At 48.0% G+C, this 16,554-nt stretch overlaps 6 protein-coding genes across 6 annotated transcripts; 2 read left to right on the top strand and 4 right to left on the bottom strand.

The window, feature by feature from the left end:
• Positions 1 to 1,716: 1,716 nt before the first annotated feature.
• GGS25DRAFT_114055 (MFS general substrate transporter) lies at positions 1,717 to 4,086 on the bottom strand. Its single transcript, XM_049256065.1, has 4 exons — positions 3,697 to 4,086; positions 3,125 to 3,595; positions 2,394 to 3,074; positions 1,717 to 2,312 (listed from the first exon to the last, which is right to left on the bottom strand). Exons 1-4 carry the CDS (start codon positions 3,865 to 3,867, stop codon positions 2,163 to 2,165), a joined length of 1,473 nt encoding a protein of 490 aa, XP_049119862.1. The 5' UTR covers positions 3,868 to 4,086; the 3' UTR covers positions 1,717 to 2,162.
• Positions 4,087 to 5,165: 1,079 nt separating this feature from the next.
• On the top strand, positions 5,166 to 7,204 carry GGS25DRAFT_113893 (amidase). Its single transcript, XM_049256064.1, has 3 exons — positions 5,166 to 6,668; positions 6,774 to 6,917; positions 7,013 to 7,204. Exons 1-3 carry the CDS (start codon positions 5,309 to 5,311, stop codon positions 7,123 to 7,125), a joined length of 1,617 nt encoding a protein of 538 aa, XP_049119861.1. The 5' UTR covers positions 5,166 to 5,308; the 3' UTR covers positions 7,126 to 7,204.
• A 317-nt stretch (positions 7,205 to 7,521) lies between these two features.
• GGS25DRAFT_113858 (fungal-specific transcription factor domain-containing protein) lies at positions 7,522 to 10,967 on the bottom strand. The gene is made up of 10 exons (XM_049256063.1): positions 10,275 to 10,967; positions 10,144 to 10,165; positions 9,841 to 10,061; positions 9,543 to 9,777; positions 9,191 to 9,478; positions 8,940 to 9,137; positions 8,838 to 8,885; positions 7,913 to 8,788; positions 7,751 to 7,860; positions 7,522 to 7,699 (listed from the first exon to the last, which is right to left on the bottom strand). Exons 1-10 carry the CDS (start codon positions 10,369 to 10,371, stop codon positions 7,605 to 7,607), a joined length of 2,190 nt encoding a protein of 729 aa, XP_049119860.1. The 5' UTR covers positions 10,372 to 10,967; the 3' UTR covers positions 7,522 to 7,604.
• Positions 10,968 to 11,056: 89 nt separating this feature from the next.
• GGS25DRAFT_474634 (aminopeptidase-like protein) lies at positions 11,057 to 13,930 on the top strand. The gene is made up of 4 exons (XM_049259650.1): positions 11,057 to 11,801; positions 11,870 to 12,956; positions 13,015 to 13,276; positions 13,336 to 13,930. The coding sequence occupies exons 1-4, from the start codon at positions 11,561 to 11,563 to the stop codon at positions 13,759 to 13,761; spliced, it is 2,016 nt and encodes a 671-aa protein (XP_049119859.1). The 5' UTR covers positions 11,057 to 11,560; the 3' UTR covers positions 13,762 to 13,930.
• On the bottom strand, positions 13,911 to 14,818 carry GGS25DRAFT_474602 (uncharacterized protein). Its single transcript, XM_049259649.1, has 2 exons — positions 14,039 to 14,818; positions 13,911 to 13,980 (listed from the first exon to the last, which is right to left on the bottom strand). Exon 1 carries the CDS (start codon positions 14,430 to 14,432, stop codon positions 14,163 to 14,165), a length of 270 nt encoding a protein of 89 aa, XP_049119858.1. The 5' UTR covers positions 14,433 to 14,818; the 3' UTR covers positions 13,911 to 13,980; positions 14,039 to 14,162.
• A 69-nt stretch (positions 14,819 to 14,887) lies between these two features.
• Positions 14,888 to 16,509, bottom strand: GGS25DRAFT_474599 (histone H3-like centromeric protein cse-4). Its single transcript, XM_049259648.1, has 3 exons — positions 15,882 to 16,509; positions 15,687 to 15,817; positions 14,888 to 15,623 (listed from the first exon to the last, which is right to left on the bottom strand). The coding sequence occupies exons 1-3, from the start codon at positions 16,009 to 16,011 to the stop codon at positions 15,408 to 15,410; spliced, it is 477 nt and encodes a 158-aa protein (XP_049119857.1). The 5' UTR covers positions 16,012 to 16,509; the 3' UTR covers positions 14,888 to 15,407.
• Positions 16,510 to 16,554: the final 45 nt, after the last annotated feature.

Below are 16,554 nucleotides of genomic sequence, written 5' to 3'. Positions count from 1 at the left end.
AATATAAATCACACAATCGAATAGGTCATGCGCAACAAAGCAAAGTGGTAGCCGAGTTCGTCATAGATATGTATGTACATGTACGTAAGTATTTATATCTAAAATCCCGGGAGCCCATCGAGTCTAATATACCTAACCTAGTATACATCAATGTTTTGTAATGCTGAAGCTAAATTTTCAGTCACATATAACTAACTTGAACGTTGAGCTTCTGGAGAGTCGAGACTGGTACTATCCAGGTACGTAACTCAATCACATATACATGTAATAGTAGTACTAATATGTATGGGTACATAGTAGTAACATCCTTCAATGTTCAATGTTGCGAAGTACATAACTATAAGGGTTTGACCATTATGTACTAGTGTGTATTATAAAGGTAGTACCTGCCTGGTAAGTTGAAACTTGAGGTATGTGAGTTAATAGGCAAGGTATTAGTATGTAGGGTCTTGGGGCTTCCTGCCCCGGGCGCGGATACCTCCTATCCTAAACTAAAAAAAACGAGACCCATCTGTCATCTCCCTTTACTTACATAGTTACTTCAATCTTATTTTTACCTTTCTCCTCCCTTTCATATCTCGATTCCACGTTTTTTTGGGAATATTTCGTCATGCCCTAACCTCAGGCTCGATCTTGATAGAGCCCACTGTCACCCAGCCTTCAACAATCCCCGTACCGTCAAAATACCGTCAAAGTACATAAGATATGCTTACCACACTGTGCCATTGATATCTTGACGAAAGCCCACTCGATCCCACGCCAAGTCGTCGTCCGAGTCTACCGCGCTCCATAATTTCCTTCGAAATAGAAGAAGCCGTAAAGCGGTCAAAATCCCCTTTGCCTACTCCCCATCGAATCCCATGTGCAGATATCGAAAACTCCAAAATTAGCATGACATGAGCGTAGCCAAAGTAAGATGACCAATAAACCGTTTTCTTGAAATGATGCCGATCTAATAGTATCTTGGAATTTGATAGAAAGATCCAACACTATGGCCTATTGCCGACCTACTACTAAGTGTCACCTCCTTCTTATAGCCCCAAGCCCCGGCGAGCCTGTTTCGATCGAGATCTCAAGCACCTTAACACCTCAACACCTTAACACATAACCCTTCATCCTTCATGCCCGATCGAAAGATATCGCCACCCAACCCTAGCTTTTCGGTAGTATAGCAAAAAAGCAAAGGATACCGCCAACCAGATCACCAGGCTTCTCTCATCCTCATAACTCTGAAGCTTACATAGACGATACCATCGAATGACAGGAATCATTTTGGTGACAATGGTGACATCCACGTCTTCTACACGTTGTGGCCAAGAAACTTTAGGCAAAACAGAACATGGTGTAGTGTGCCTTGTGCTGGAATAACACCATGGAGAAGCAACTAATCCGAATCGTCCACGGAATAAACACCTCAAGCTATATGATTCGTGGAGCCCGCAGGAGAATTCGGCCGGCACGTCAAGCCAAGTGTACTACCGCCCATGTCCGATCCCGCGGCTTACGAGTCCATACAGCCTCAACAAGATAAATCTTCCTTCAAAATTAAGTCCCCCAACGTTCTACATACCACGTCGGCATAGGACAGGCATAAATCAAAACGAGGAGACTTTGTCGAGGCTCACAAGTTCTGGTTCAACAGGTACTTCTCAGTCATGCCGAGATATCTGAATTGGGATGGCAACCACAAAACTTTTCAGGGTGCCGAGCAGCAAGTCTGGAAACACCCTTGGAAATGCCTCTCCCCTATCCGCCCTATCTCATCGGTAGTCTTCAATCTACCGGATTTCCTTTCTGGGGAACTTGCACCTTATCATAAGAAGGTAAGTATTGTGGACGTTGCCTAAATTCGTTTCATCCTAAGGATTCGTGGTGCCATTTCTCCTAGTCGAACTCTAAGCGGCTCATAATGATTCGAAGTGAAACCGGAACGTGTCTAAAATTCGCCCGTACACGTATCATGAAGCGAGAACTAGATACCTAGGCTTATGGTGCAGGTATATTATGGCACAAGCTATTCTAGTTCCCGCCGCAGCCGCTATCAAACCACACACTAACCACGGTAGGGCAACAAAACAAGATCCAGTCAAGACATCGTCACTCCGAAAATTGTGAGGTTCGTACTTGAGGTTTTATGTTGGCGTCCGCCCCCATTCTACGTATTATGCATATTCGGCAACGGTCTTGTGCTCGCTAGAAAACTGAGCGAACTCCTCTCTCCGCTTCTTCTCGTGCTTGGTAGTTGTGTACGACAATGCCGCAGTCCATATGGCTAACAAAATGGAGACGGCGATCATGGCCCACATTCCTCTCTAACCAGTCATTAATAAGCATGGTACTTTTGCGATAGGTAAAGCGGATCTTGTGAGCTGTTTAGGAGCATGATGACTTACAATAAACCACGGCGCCATAGATGCTCCGTAGAAGACGATACTCCACCAAGCATTTATGGCATTGCTTCCCAAATTCATACCGGCCAGCACGACAGCCCTGAACATTTGTTCCTCGTATCGAAGAGCATCATTAGCCCAGGCGAAGAAGGTAGCCTGACAGGCATAGACGGCGCCCGCCCAGTAATAAGCGCCGAACACCACAGCTGTCGATGCCGGGTTCGTGGGGTCCTTAGAGGCAGCTAGGATCATAGCAGAAGTGGCTATGCCCGTAATAGCAATGAAATATGCGGCAAGATATCGCTTGCCGTTAAGGAAATCGGTAAGGGTCGCCCAAAAAATCGTGGATATGATGCCGACGGCGGGTACTCCAGTAGGATAATTATTCAGCTGAGGGATGGAGTATTTGATGGTAGGATGACTTTTCATATACAAAGCCAGCAGCGCATTGCTACTGAAGGACTCGGTCTCGCCGGCGATAATCCAGAGCACCACAAACCCCCAAAAGAACCAAGATGTGAAGGATTTCTTGAAGAAGCTCCAGGAGACGGGCGATTTGTCCTCTACGGGCGGCACCCGGGATACGGCTAAGGCCCTCTCGGCCTCGCTCAGATAGAATGCCTTGGTTGTCGAAGGTGTATCTGGGAAGAAGCAGAAGCCGTAAAGCGCGATGGGTAGTGTGATCTAGACATGAATGATTAACATAAGTACAAAAGATAAGGGTCGAAACTTACAATGCCATCCATGATGAACAACCACCGCCAACCACGAAGGCCATGGACACCATTGAGACTGGAGTTAATGCCAGTCTGGATGAAACCTCCGATCATGGTTCCAGCCAGGCCGGACGCGGTAAATATACCGGATCGCTTGCCGAGCTCGCGCTCGGTGTACCAAGAGCCGAGGATATAGTGGGTGCCGACAAAGGTGGTGGCCTCGGCGATACCCTGGAAGAAGCGGATGGCCATGATGCTCTGGGGATTATGGACGGAGGCGGTTACCATGGTCAGGCCGGCCCAGACGATCATGCAAGCGGGGAAGAAGTATCGCGGCTTGATGTAGTGCAGCGACAAGTTCGCCGGGATCTGGCCAATCACGTAGCCGATGGTGAAGCACGTGTTGATCTGGTTCAGCTGGTCCCCCACGAAGCCGAGGTCCTCTTTCATCCCGGATACGTACGCATTGTTGAGGTTGGAACGGTCCAACTTTTTAATGCGTTGACTTATTAGCTAACAGAGACAGAGACAGAGACAGAGACAGAGAAAGGCATAAAGAAAGAAAGGGAAGGGGAGAGTTTACGACATACGTAATTGGTAAAGTAACTAAGACAGCAGAAGGTCAAGATGAAGAAATCGATCTTTCGCACCAACTTCCGCTCACCGGGTTGATACTCGGTATGGAAGTATTCCCTTAATCTTGACCTTGGTGTCGTCGTCGTCGGCGGCGGCGGCGGCTGCGTTGTTGTCACCGTCGCCATCGTTATGGTGTTGTGGGTTCCCCCACTCTTCGCAATCTACTGTAGGAAGACTGAAAGGGGGGAAAAAGATGAATCACCTAATCTTTTTTTTTTTTTTTTTCGCTTTCCAAGGTGATTCCAAGGTGAGGTGAATGGCGTCGGTCAATATGATATAGGTAATATTTATACGTACCTAGTACCTAGTATGCAGGTAGGTAGGGAGGTAGGGAGGTAGGTGCTTAGATAGATAAATATAACCCTACCAGTTGACATGCTTAACAGGACCTAAATATATACTTACTTATGTTCAAGGTTTACCTAGCCTAGTAGGTTGAGATAGGTAAGTTACCTAAGTAAGGCCTAGCTTGAGAAGAAGCTATCTACATAGTTAGATAAGATAGACGTTTGTATGTTAAAGGTATGTACTACGCAGTAAGTCCGCTTTGCGCCAAGAAAGCTGAAGTGACGAACACACATACATAAGTACATTATTAGTTGTAAGGACCTGCAGGTTCAAGGACCAAGATCCATGATGCTGGTATTTTGCGGGGGAAGGGTTTTTTGGAGATAAGAAAGGCGATTAATAAATGATTGAAACCAAACATCCAGGTTAGGTACATACATAGGGTACCTAATGCTTACGGCGTAGTATAAATAAAGATGAGTATTAGGTTTACTAATTTACTAATTAGGTTAGACAGGTTAGATTAGCATGTGGTGCTTCAAGGTTCGGGTCGATTCGAAATGCCACTTTCTCCTGCAAGATAAGAAAGTTGTTCCGATGCGATAGCTGATATAATATCATATCTAGTATCATATCTAGGTTAAAGTAACTTCCTTACATACTAAACCCTTTGTCTTCGTTTCTACCTCCGTAGATACCTAGATTAGAGATAATGATCCTTGGCTGTTATGTTAAAAGCGGGTGATGCTATCTACATATTCTATCTCGGTATCTCTCTATCTAATATGAAGAAAGATGAAGAAGACGAAAAAGAAAAATCTAAGCAGCTGTCACTCGGGTTCTATTGGCGCGGTGCGATGAGATGGGACAGTTACAAGGCCGGCACACACGACACACTACACGACGATATCGGATGTATAAGGGAGACAAGCCTCTATCCAACCCCCCTCCAAAACTTCCTATTACCTAGTAAAATTACCCAAGTAAGATAGAGAATACCTATTAACTATAAATTCTTTTTTGGTTTGCTATTCTATACTTTTCCCCAAAGTGTTAGCTGGCTGATTTATAATAATACCGTCGTCAATAACGGAATAAAGACTCCGGAAATACTATTCCCATCAGCGCTGCCTATGCATACCTAACACTGCTATTCTAATATCCATTTAGCTGTTCTTCACTTTTAAAGCGTAGCGTTTACGTGTATATACTTGCCCACTTCAATCATATCATATATACATAAAGGATCGGATATACACAAACACAAACAAACAGAAAATGTCCAAGGGAAACTGGGAGGAGATCGGAGCTAAGAAGCGGCAGCAGCTCGCGAGCTCGATCCCAGCGGAGTGGCGGATCCCGCCGCACCTGCAGCCGGCCGACGACGAGGACGACGTGACCGGCTTCCCCGAACGCTCCGGCGGCTTCTTCACCCCCTCCGAGCTCGCCATCACGAGCCAGACCGCCTCGGAGCTTCTCCCCAAACTCGCCTCGGGCGAGCTGACCTCCGAGGCCGTCACCCGCGCCTTCTGCAAGCGCGCCGCCGTCGCCCACCAGCTCGTCAACTGCCTCTCCGAAACCTGCTTCGACCGCGCTCTCGCCACCGCCAAGCGCCTGGACCTGCACCTCGCGCACACGGGCAAGACCGTCGGCCCCCTCCACGGCCTCCCCATCTCCCTAAAGGATAACTTCCACCTCGTGGGCCTCGACTCCACCGTCGGCATGTCCGCGCACGTCGACGACCCGGCCCCCCACGATGCCGTGCTCGCGGACCTCCTCCAAGCCGCCGGCGCCGTCTTCTACGTGAAGACGAACGTGCCGACCGCCATGATGATCGCCGAGAGCGTGAACCACGTCTTCGGGCGCACCGTCAACCCTCGAAACCGGAAACTCACCAGCGGCGGCAGCTCCGGCGGCGAGAGCGCGCTGATTCTATTCAAGGGAAGCCCATTGGGCGTCGGCACCGACATCGGCGGCTCCCTGCGCATCCCCGCCGCGTGCACGGGGATCTTCACGCTGAAGCCCAGCTTCGGGCGCTTCCCCACCCTGCGCTGCCGCAGCGGGATGCCGGGCCAGGAGGCCGTGCAGTCGATCAACGGCCCGCTGACGCGCACGCTGGAGGACCTGGAGCTGTACAGCCGCACGGTCGTGGGCGCCGAGCCCTGGAAGCTCGACCCCCGGTGCCTGCCGATCCCGTGGCGCCCCGTCGGCCCCCAGCTGCAGGGCAGGAAGCTGAAGATCGCAGTCATGTGGGACGACGGCATGGCGCTGCCCACGCCCCCCGTGACGCGGGCCCTGCGCCTCGCCGCCGAGAAACTCGCATCCGCGGGCCACGAGATCACAGCCTGGTCGTCGGAGGACCAGACCGCGGGCTACGACCTGCTGAACCAGATGTTCCTCGCGGACGGCGGGCGCGCGATCGCGCGCGAGCTGGAGCGCACGGGCGAGCCCTGGAGGCCCGAGATGCAGATGTACGCCGACGCCGCGGAGCTGACCACCCTGCAGTGCTGGCACATGCACCTCGAGCGCCAGGCCTACCAGAAGCGGTACCTGGATCGCTGGCTAGGCGCCGGGATCGACGCCGTGCTGTGCCCCACGACGCCGTATAGCAGTGTGGAGAACGGGAAGTTCAGGCATGGTGAGTTTTTCCCTTCCACACCCTTCCGCCAAAGGCTGGGTTCCCATGAATGAATGAATGAACGAATGCTAACACATGCGCACCCCCCCACCCCCTGGTACATAGTTGGCTACACAGGCGTCTGGAACGTCCTAGACTACGCGTGCATATCTTTCCCTAGCGGCGTCAGCGTTGACAAGGCCGTCGATGTCGCGCTGGGCGACACCTATAAGCCGCTTTCGGAGACGGATCGCATTATACAGACGGAATGTGAGCTCCCCCACCCCCTCCCCCACCCCCTTTTTCCCACGCAAACGCAACAACAAGTCCCAATATGCTTAACAATATCCTTATTTGAACTTTAGATGATCCCGAGGCGGTGCACGGAATGCCCGTCAACTTACAACTAGTAGCCCAGAGACTTGAGGAGGAGAAGTGCGTGGAGATGTGCAAGGTCGTGCTCGATGCGATATCATAGATAACCTGCTTATTCGAAATCAAAATTTACATACCCAGCATATCTAGGTAGACACAGGAGGACAAGATGGTGCCTAGAGACAAGACATCCATAGAGTTATACTGGCATTACTAACAAGTCTGAGGCCAGGTCCTGATTATAAATGTAACATAGGTACCTAAGATAGGCACCAAGTAGATAATATACCTAGGTAAATAACAGATGTATGGATATCCGACATGATACAAGTACCAACTACAATTTCATCAATGAAAGAAAAGCCGTGACTGTCATCGACTTTAGTCGTATCGACGTGGCAAACCCCAATATACATACACCCTTGCAATGTTGACGCCTATTCGAAATCATTCAGAGATAAACTTTTGATGTGATAGCATTCGAGCTAAAGACTTCCGTCTTCGATGTGTTTTTAAGGAGGATAGACAATCAGGATTGGGGTGGCCACCTAGTTCAGAGATCATGTGCTAGACAATCCCGTCCTAAAAGTAAAATTGTTGTTGAGATTGTCCCGGAGGAGCTTGTGGGAGGAAGTCGAAATTCATATCAGCGCCTGCGTAGAAAGGGTCTGGTGATTCTAGCGATATCAATTAGCTTCCATACGAAGGCACGTGATGTATTTACTGACCCCAGAAGATAGAATCGTAAAGGTCCATTGGAGCTAAGGCATTGGGATCTAGTTGGCCCAAGTCTGATAGCCCAACGGACGGTTGCATCGGCGGTTGGTATGGCATCGATCTGTATCCACCTGTTAGCACCTCCCCCTCTATTGTCATCATAACTGACTTACGTTGCGTAATCCGCAATATTGTTTCCATTCTGTAGCTCTGCCATGGCAAGAGCTGCATCCTGATGTCTGTCATATCCAGGCTGTAAGCGGAATTGTTGGTTTAAATTTGGGATATTTTGTTGAATGGCAGCTCCAGTTGGTGTGCGAGTTCCAGATGCGCTCTCGCTCTTAACACCAGATGCTCCATGAAGAGATCCATAATCGTATATGTTTTTAAGTGCTTCTAATGCTCTCGAAAGAGGCCCCGACAACTCGATATCTCTATCAATTTTAGGAATATATTCAGGGGTGGGGCTTGTTTGCTCCTTAGCCGCCGCCGCCGATAGAGCCGAAATCAAATCTCCCTGGAGCTGACGGACTTCAGGGTCCAGCTTCGTCTCGCACAAAATGCCGAGAAGAACAGCAGAAGAAAGGCCGTGATAAGTAAAAGCCCAACTTCTGGTCGGTATGAATGATAACTGGTGCATTGACAGAAACATTCGCACTGTCTCAGTCAGATTTGTCTTGCATTTATCGGCCAGTGCCTTCTTTTCATTTGGTCCTAGGCTAGTGCAGTCTCGGCGAAGGGCTGGGCGACAGCATACAGATACTACAAATGCGGTATGTAAACGTACGGCGTAGTGCTGGAGTTTATCGACTACGCTTTTGCAGGCTTCTTTGCTGCGCAGCTGAGGATAAACTTTCTCGCGAATGGACTCGATGGCGTCGCAATTCTCGAGAATAGTTTCGTAAGAGTAATCAGCAGTGGCATCTGGGTTGAGTTTCTGCGATATGATTTGGCAAAGAGTGTACATCGCTTCAAGATACGACAATCCTTCCACTGCAGAGCCTGGTGATAATGGAAGTGGACAGCACTGGATATTGGTCATGTTGGGGCTGTACAGATGTCAGTGAAGGTTGCATTCAATGTAGGGAGAGACCTTACCGATCGAAAGATAACGACGTCAACGTATCGTGCCATAGACAAGTCCACCTGAGGTGTGTAAGTGGAACAGCTTGAGAGAAAGTTCAAAGTAGGTATGCTCACCATAGTTTTCTTCTCACATATGTCTTGAGCGATATTTCAGTCGAGCCAGATTCGTCTGATGTCACAGCACGATGAAGGCCCAGCGACTGTGCTAACCTACAAGTCATACCTATTAATGCCCAAGAAGCCTCGGCTTTCATGTCATTGAGAAGACAGAAACCTGTCAATAGGAGTGCCTGAATTGAATCTAGGTTCGGTCTAATGGAGAGTATTAGAATCCAGGGATTTACGAAGTAGGCTCAGTAACATACCGCAATAGAAAGTTTCCCAGGCGGAGGAAATGGAAAGAAATCTGAACATATCTCTGCGCATCTCGTGTCCGAATATGGTATGGTGAGTCACGATACTGTGAGCCAACTGCCATTACAGAGAAGAGGATGGCCAACCACGGTGCAGACACGCGCCGATTCGACTTGCTGTGTTCCCTAGCATTTTTCGCCCGCTCCTCGAGATAGATCATTATCCGAGACTCCAAGTCATCAATATCAATGACAAAGCCCCAAAATGGGTGCGCGATCTCTTTATAGGCCCTGAACAAACTATTGAAGCGTAAATTGGTATATCGCCCTTGTAGTAAGATGGTTACGGGTTGTATCGACTTACATCATTACTTCTCGATCAGAAGGAAGTTCCGAGAAGATGTCCTGTGTCAGCTGACTGAGGTGTTTTGACGACATGAGGGGGAAAGGTGCAGAATTATCGAGCCCAAGTATTGGACGCATATCACGGCGTATGTCAACACCATCTTTGGTTTCTATGGGAGATGGTTGATCCCGCAATAGCGCAGGAATACTATTTTGACCGACGTAGCGTGAGATATCTATAGTCTCGGGCTCGTCTTTATCATCGATACTAGTTAGCGATATACTGAGACATGTCTTAGATCTCTGGTTAAGCACACCTATTGCCTGAGTCCAACCCTCGGGTTGATTATCGCTGCCTTGGTCATTGTTGATACTATCGGGAGAATGAGCCCTTTTCTTCCCCTGATTTCCTTCAGCTGATATGGAGGCCTGCTTGGAGGCACTTGAACGATTAGGTTTGTAAGAGCATAGTTGTGGATGTTCTCTTTTGACGCAATTTTCACAGGGTTGCTTGTTGTCGCATTTCACCTTACGCTGTCTGAGAAGGAAAGTATAGTTAGCACGGACATGAATCTACCTGCGGATCATGCCTAGAGAAATATGAATTAATATCTGCGCACCTGCATGGCCAGCATGCCGTACCTAGAGAGAGTCCTTGTAAGTTTATGGACCTTGTGGAGTTTAGGGAGCATGCCAAGTTTCTGAATGTAATCGGCTTCAAGTTGCCAGTGAATAAAACATATCAACTTACCATATCGTACTTTGCGGTGAGAGTGAATAATATGACTAGCTTGTTCAGGGGTCAGGTCCTGAATAGGAACCTGATTGATGTCTTGTTCCGATGACATGAGCGCCGATTTGCTATGTCGAGCTAAACTCACACCCGTTGGACTTGGGCTTAGAGTTTCCACCTCAACCACAAAGCCCGAGGATTCCAATAAACGAATAGAACCTAGGATCAGGCTACAAAAGCCGATCAAGGGTGTGGACCTTAGCGCAGAATCAGTGCAGAAATCAGTGCAGAAATCAGTGAAGGGCAGTACTGTATAAAGGGTTATCAGGGCATTCAGGGCATTCAGGGCATTCAGGGCAGTCAAGGGCAGTATTCCAACGAGATTAGTTAGCAAGCTTCTTTAGCTGTTGGAAGATGGCAACTTGAAGTGAGCAATGGGTAAAGAGGAATGCCGAAGACCGAAGATCGAAGATCCTCTGGACCGTTGTTTGAATAGGAGCGGGGCAAAGAAGTCGATTAAGCAATGAATGCCGCAGGTCTTAGGTAGATGCCAAGCCTCACTTTTCCTAAAGGACTCCAACACGCCGAACTTTCCGAACTTTTTACGCCACTACATGTTGTAGTTAACGCCACATCTTGTCTGATCACATGATTTAGGTAGGGCTTGGCCTTTGGGAGCCCATTTACTAGGTACTAGTTACTAGTATGACATTTGTAGCACGTGATGCAGCACGCGCTTGGTTCAAGTTGGTTGAACCCAGCCGCGTTTAATAACTAGTTACTAGGTACGGTACTTCATAGGTATTACCCCCTACAGTGTGCGTCACACATGTGCAGTACCCCGCCATTAATACAGCAACTGCCAACAGCAGTGGTCAAGTCCAATGCTACCTAAGTACCTACACTACACCATCAGGGTCGTTCGTACAACAAAAACTTGATCCCGCTTGTTAATTAACTTAATTTACCCTCAACAACTCCAACTCCCAACTCCCGGTATCATTCTGGACAGTACTAAAAAAAATAAGCGCTACGGTATTGTTCCCGACTACGCTTTTCACTTGATAGAAACCTGCCTAGGGTACCTACATTTGAAGCTTCTTCATCCTCAGGGGCTTTTCTACCCACATCTGTAACTTTCTATACTAGAATCAAATCCAGGCTAAAAGACTACAGCCCTGGAGGGAACCCGGAGGTATTACTGATGTGCTAGGTGTTCAATATTATATCCGTGGTCGGCTGTATATATACATATATAAAGTCGCTGGGAATATATAATTACTACGATTCTCTAGGTGCCGCTGATGAGAGTCTGTTTTCGTCATTCTGCGTTGTTTACAACTCCACGGATCTCGCTCTCATCCATAACCTCAAGACCCAAACTCGGATCCCGATCTTGGAACCTACAAGTCTCGCCGGCATTTATATTACGTCCGATTTCCCTATCACGGAACGCGGTTGCTATCGAAATGGATAAGGTCGACACAACTGCTCGCCTTGCCGAGCTCCGCAAACTTATGAGCGAGAACAAAGTCGATGTGTACAGTAGGCTAGCCAATTTGAATCTGCATTGAACACCTGGGATCTTGACAGCTGACTATTATCCTGTCAAGTCGTCCCGTCCGAGGATAGCCATTCTTCTGAATATATCGCGCCTTGCCATGCTCGTCGTGCCTTCATCTCTGGCTTTACGGGCTCTGCTGGTTGTGCGGTCATCACCCATGAGAAGGCTGCTCTGGCTACCGATGGACGGTATTTCAACCAGGCCTCCCATCAGCTTGACGAGAATTGGTTATTATTGAAGCAAGGCCTGCAAGATGTCCCTACGTGGCAAGACTGGTCTGCGGACCAGGCTACTGGTGGCAAAACCGTGGCTGTAGACCCAACCTTATTAACGAGCGGCACAGCCAAGAAGCTCTCCGAAAAGATCAAGAAGCTTGGCGGCAAGGACTTGGCTCCTGTTGATGAAAACTTGGTCGATAAAGTTTGGGGAGACGACCGCCCGGCTGAGCCCAGTGAGCCTGTCATTATTCAAGACACAAAGTTCTCTGGCAAGGATGTCAAGACAAAGCTTGCAGAACTTCGGAAGGAGTTTGAGAAGAAGAAATCTCTCGGATTCGTTGTTTCACTACTCGATGAAATCGCCTGGCTCTTCAATCTTCGTGGCAATGATATCCCCTATAACCCCGTCTTCTTCTCGTATGCTATTATCACCGCTACTGAAGCTACATTATACATAGATTCTTCAAAGTTAAGTGCGGAATGCCAAGCGCACCTCACAGAAAACGAAGTCACTGTCAAGCCGTACAAGGACATATTCGGCGACGCTGCTGCGCTGGGAGAATCAGCAAAAACGAAGGTTGACGAAGGTGGCGAGAAAAAGAAGTTCCTTCTTTCAAATCGCGCCTCCTGGGCTCTTAAGCGGGCGCTGGGTGGTGACGAGATGGTTGAGGATATTAGAAGTCCCATTGGTGATTCCAAATCTGTCAAAAATGAGACAGAGTTAGAAGGGATGAGGCAATGCCATATCCGAGATGGCGCGGCTCTCACTGAATATTTTGCCTGGCTTGAAGATCAACTAATAGCAAAGAAAGCAAAACTCGATGAGGTTGAAGCTGCTGATAAACTCGAGGAGTTGAGAGCGAAGCAAAAAGATTTTGTGGGGCTCTCCTTTCCCACAATATCATCAACAGGGCCAAAGTGAGTGTTAGAGATTGTCGTCTTACTAATCCCATTCAACGCTAACATATCTCATCAGCGCCGCGGTGATCCACTACAAGCCAGAGCGTGGAAACTGTTCGGTTATCGACCCTAATGCAGTCTATCTATGCGATTCTGGTGCACAGTATCGTGATGGAACCACAGATACAACGAGAACATTACATTTTGGCCAACCTACGGAAGCCGAAATAGAGGCCTTCACTCTCGTGCTGAAGGGACACATCGCTCTAGACAGAGCCGTATTCCCTAAAGGAACAACAGGGTTTGCACTGGATGGCCTTGCCCGACAGCATTTATGGGTATGGATTCATGGATAATAGAACCCCGGAGTCTGAGCACCTGCTGACAAAATTTTTAGGCACATGGACTTGATTACCGCCATGGCACCGGCCATGGTGTTGGTTCGTACTTGAATGTCCACGAAGGCCCCATTGGTATTGGTACTAGGTCACAATACTCTGAGGTTTCGCTCTCGCCGGGTAATGTCATTTCTAATGAGCCTGGCTATTACGAAGATGGTTCCTTTGGCATTCGCTGCGAGAATATAGTCATGGTTAAAGAGGTGCAAACTAAGCACAAGTTTGGCGAAAAGCCATATCTTGGGTTTGAGCACGTCACCATGACACCATACTGCCGCAAGCTCATCGATGCTAGCCTGTTGACGGAGGAAGAGAAGAAGTGGCTCAATGACTACCATACCGACGTCTGGAATAAGACAAAGGGGTACTTTGAGGGTGATGAGATCACAACAGCATGGCTGAAGAGAGAGACACAGCCGTTTTAGATTCATAGCTGGCTTCATTCTCGCTTTTCATATATTACATGCATGGTTATGTAAACTCCTAGGTAACTAGAATTGCATGAAAGCAGACATAGCAAAGAACAATCCGAATGACAGCTTGAACGCAGGATTCTTTTCCAACGCTGCCAAGACACGTGAATTCCCGAGTCGTTGCTTTAACTTGAGTTGTTGTACTAGATCAAGACCGTATCTCGAAGCCACCTGGAGATGAGATTAGGGTTAAGAAGCTTTTTTGAGAGAGGGATTCAGGTCTACGCACTTGGATAATAACAACGGATAGGCCCAGGAGCAGTACTAAGGTCTTGGAAAAGATGCTAATAATTACACCAGAAACGAAACCTTTTTTTTCTCACAAAAGTTAAGTAGTAAATTAGTCACCATTTTTAGTAGTCAACCGCCAAACATAGCTCCAAGGCTATACTAAACGCACCTGTGACACTCCCACCGGAGAGCTGCTTCAAGAGCTCGGGGTCTAGCTTCTCTTGTCTAGGGGGAGCAGAACGACTAGTCATCGGCCGTGGTGTGTCTCGGGCATCGAGTCGTAGCCTGGGCTGTTTGAAGGCTGCTATGCTTGTGCCGAGGGATAGGCCGACGATGCTGGCGCCGAGGGCATGGCGTGGGAGGAAGGTTCGTGTGAGGAGTCTTGCTGACATTTTTTTTTTGTCTTGGGTAGGTATGTGTAGTTGGTGTTTATAGACGATTAATGTGAAGACACTAGGTTAAGTACCTAGGTGTAAAAGACTATTGATTGGAGAATTGCTACAGCAATTATCTACCCTCCCAGGTAAGCAAGTGGTTAGGTTACCTTTTCAAAATACGACGTTGAATTAAGAGGGATTGGCTAAAAAAAAAAAAAAGGATGGCGAGACGTTTGGTTTATCGTGTAGTTTGTGTTGTGTGTGTGTGTGGAGGTAAAAAGGAAAAAAGGAATGTTCGGAACAGCAAATCCTAGCAGCTAATTGACGTCAGAGGATCACAGCTGCGCAAATCAGATACGGCATCCTGTCGTGATACAAGTCAAAATCCCTGGATCAAGCTCCACACAGCTTTGGACGGAGCTAGCTAGACGGAGCCCACGGGATTTATTTAGCTCCCGTGTCTTGGTGTTAAGCTTACTTACATAGTGCTGTGCATAGTTATTAGTAGTACCATTCTTTTCTTCTTCTTTCTTCCTCCTCCTTTTACCCTCAAGTGTCAGTTTACTCTCAAGTGTCAGTATAAATCTCCCAGGTCACCTAGTCTCCGAGACAAGCCTTGATGTTGCAAATTGAGGATTATATTTTATATCAATAATGCAAGAATGCATCGCAATTGCATGCAATTAATTCATCGGCGTCAAAAACCGAGCACATAACTTTGACCTTCTTTTCTTGGGATAGGTCTTCCTTTGAGACTCCTGAACGCCCGGCTCGCCCTTGCCTTCCTACCGACCCTGTGAAATGCCTTGGTATCTCATGCCTCTCCTCGTCACCGGTTCTCTCTCTTTTGTACAGGTTCCCCCTTACACTCCACATAGGCAAGTGTAGCTTTGTATAAGCTCGAGGAAATGTTTCCACAATGCTCCTCAACTATAATACTAAGCGTAGAAAAAGGGCGAAGAATGGTAATAGTGGATAGTGTGATCTTGCTTATCCAAGACCACCCCATACGCCGCGTATCCGTCGGGCGAGTTGGATGTCCTTCTGCATGATGGTAACTCGTTTCGCGTGGATGGCGCATAGGTTCGAATCCTCGAAAAGATGAACGAGGAAAGCTTCAGAAGCTTCTTGGAGTGCTAGTATGGCTTGCGACTGCCATCGCATTCCTTCGTCTGCCGGGCGCATTGTTAAGGCGATTTCGCGAACCTATGGTTTCAGTTAGCATTGCGCCGTCCATTGGGTTTGTGTTGCGAGGGAAAAAAAACATACGACTCGAGCAAATGGCAGCTTTCGTAAAAGTAGGTCGGTACTGTTCTGCAATCGTCGGATCTCTTTCAATGCGAGAGTTCCGGGTCTATACCGTCTTCTTCGAGGAGGAGGGTAGGGAATAGGGTCGCCAGCTGCCAATACGTTAGTATTTTCGTTTCGACAAAAGGGTTCTATGGTTTCTCTTCATAGACTTACGCTGTACATTCCCGGCGCCTCCTGCTCCTCCTCCTGCGCCAGTAGCAGCACCACCTCTACCACCCCCTCGACCTCCTCGGCCTCGTCCTGCTCCACGGCCGCGCCCGCCTCCGCCGCCTCGACCAGTCATTTTTATGGGATTGCGACAGGCAGGTTTAATAGAATGTGCAAAAGCCGAAGCGATGTTTCAAGTCGTCTCAATGCGAAAGTTATGCGACAGTGTGTACTTCAGCTCAGTATGCAGCTTAGGGTTATAGGGAAATAGCAGTATGTAGATAGAAGAAGTGATTGTGATTGTGTGTCGAACAATGGGTAGCGTCATTCAAAGCTGGGTCGTGAAAGAAAAAGACACTGTAAGCAGTGGTCCATTCCTATGAATTAAAGAAAGAACAAGAAGAAAGAATCCGAACCCGGTGAATGCGAAAATAAAATATTGTATGGGAAAAGTAGGAAAATGGGAAACGGGGATCGTGCAACGTTGGAACATGCAAAAAACCATGTGGCTGGGAATTATAATTGGCCAATATCCCTTCACCCTGCCAAATTCACTATAGAAACGCGAAAAAAACGAAGTAACACGTCCCCGCGACGCGCTACCCAGCCATTTCAATTAAAACCCCTGTTGTGGCGCCAGGATGTTGGAAAATAAGTACCTAGGTACCACTAGTTAGTT

This window comes from Hypoxylon fragiforme (genome assembly GCF_022984875.1).
Source record: "Hypoxylon fragiforme strain CBS 206.31 chromosome Unknown GGS25scaffold_2, whole genome shotgun sequence".
In the NCBI taxonomy this organism is placed as follows: Eukaryota; Fungi; Ascomycota; class Sordariomycetes; order Xylariales; family Hypoxylaceae; genus Hypoxylon; species Hypoxylon fragiforme.
This window is presented reverse-complemented; position numbering and strand designations above follow the sequence as displayed.

Excerpts from the sequence above, each read along its gene's own strand:
- GGS25DRAFT_114055 (XM_049256065.1), bottom strand. The coding sequence starts at position 3,867 with ATGGCGACGGTGACAACAACGCAGCCGCCGCCGCCGCCGACGACGACG. Across the intron at positions 3,596-3,696 it reads TTAGTTACTTTACCAATTAC|TTGGACCGTTCCAACCTCAA; the intron begins GTATGTCGTAAA and ends CGCATTAAAAAG. Across the intron at positions 2,313-2,393 it reads CTATGGCGCCGTGGTTTATT|AGAGGAATGTGGGCCATGAT; the intron begins GTAAGTCATCAT and ends ATGACTGGTTAG.
- GGS25DRAFT_113893 (XM_049256064.1), top strand. The coding sequence starts at position 5,309 with ATGTCCAAGGGAAACTGGGAGGAGATCGGAGCTAAGAAGCGGCAGCAG. Across the intron at positions 6,669-6,773 it reads GAACGGGAAGTTCAGGCATG|TTGGCTACACAGGCGTCTGG; the intron begins GTGAGTTTTTCC and ends CCTGGTACATAG. Across the intron at positions 6,918-7,012 it reads TCGCATTATACAGACGGAAT|ATGATCCCGAGGCGGTGCAC; the intron begins GTGAGCTCCCCC and ends TTTGAACTTTAG.
- GGS25DRAFT_113858 (XM_049256063.1), bottom strand. The coding sequence starts at position 10,371 with ATGTCATCGGAACAAGACATCAATCAGGTTCCTATTCAGGACCTGACC. Across the intron at positions 8,789-8,837 it reads ACGTCGTTATCTTTCGATCG|CCCCAACATGACCAATATCC; the intron begins GTAAGGTCTCTC and ends ACATCTGTACAG. Across the intron at positions 7,861-7,912 it reads AATATTGCGGATTACGCAAC|ATCGATGCCATACCAACCGC; the intron begins GTAAGTCAGTTA and ends AGGTGGATACAG.
- GGS25DRAFT_474634 (XM_049259650.1), top strand. The coding sequence starts at position 11,561 with ATGAGAGTCTGTTTTCGTCATTCTGCGTTGTTTACAACTCCACGGATC. Across the intron at positions 12,957-13,014 it reads ATATCATCAACAGGGCCAAA|CGCCGCGGTGATCCACTACA; the intron begins GTGAGTGTTAGA and ends ATATCTCATCAG. Across the intron at positions 13,277-13,335 it reads TTGCCCGACAGCATTTATGG|GCACATGGACTTGATTACCG; the intron begins GTATGGATTCAT and ends CAAAATTTTTAG.
- GGS25DRAFT_474602 (XM_049259649.1), bottom strand. The coding sequence starts at position 14,432 with ATGTCAGCAAGACTCCTCACACGAACCTTCCTCCCACGCCATGCCCTC.
- GGS25DRAFT_474599 (XM_049259648.1), bottom strand. The coding sequence starts at position 16,011 with ATGACTGGTCGAGGCGGCGGAGGCGGGCGCGGCCGTGGAGCAGGACGA. Across the intron at positions 15,818-15,881 it reads AGGCGCCGGGAATGTACAGC|CTGGCGACCCTATTCCCTAC; the intron begins GTAAGTCTATGA and ends ACGTATTGGCAG. Across the intron at positions 15,624-15,686 it reads AGCTGCCATTTGCTCGAGTC|GTTCGCGAAATCGCCTTAAC; the intron begins GTATGTTTTTTT and ends CTGAAACCATAG.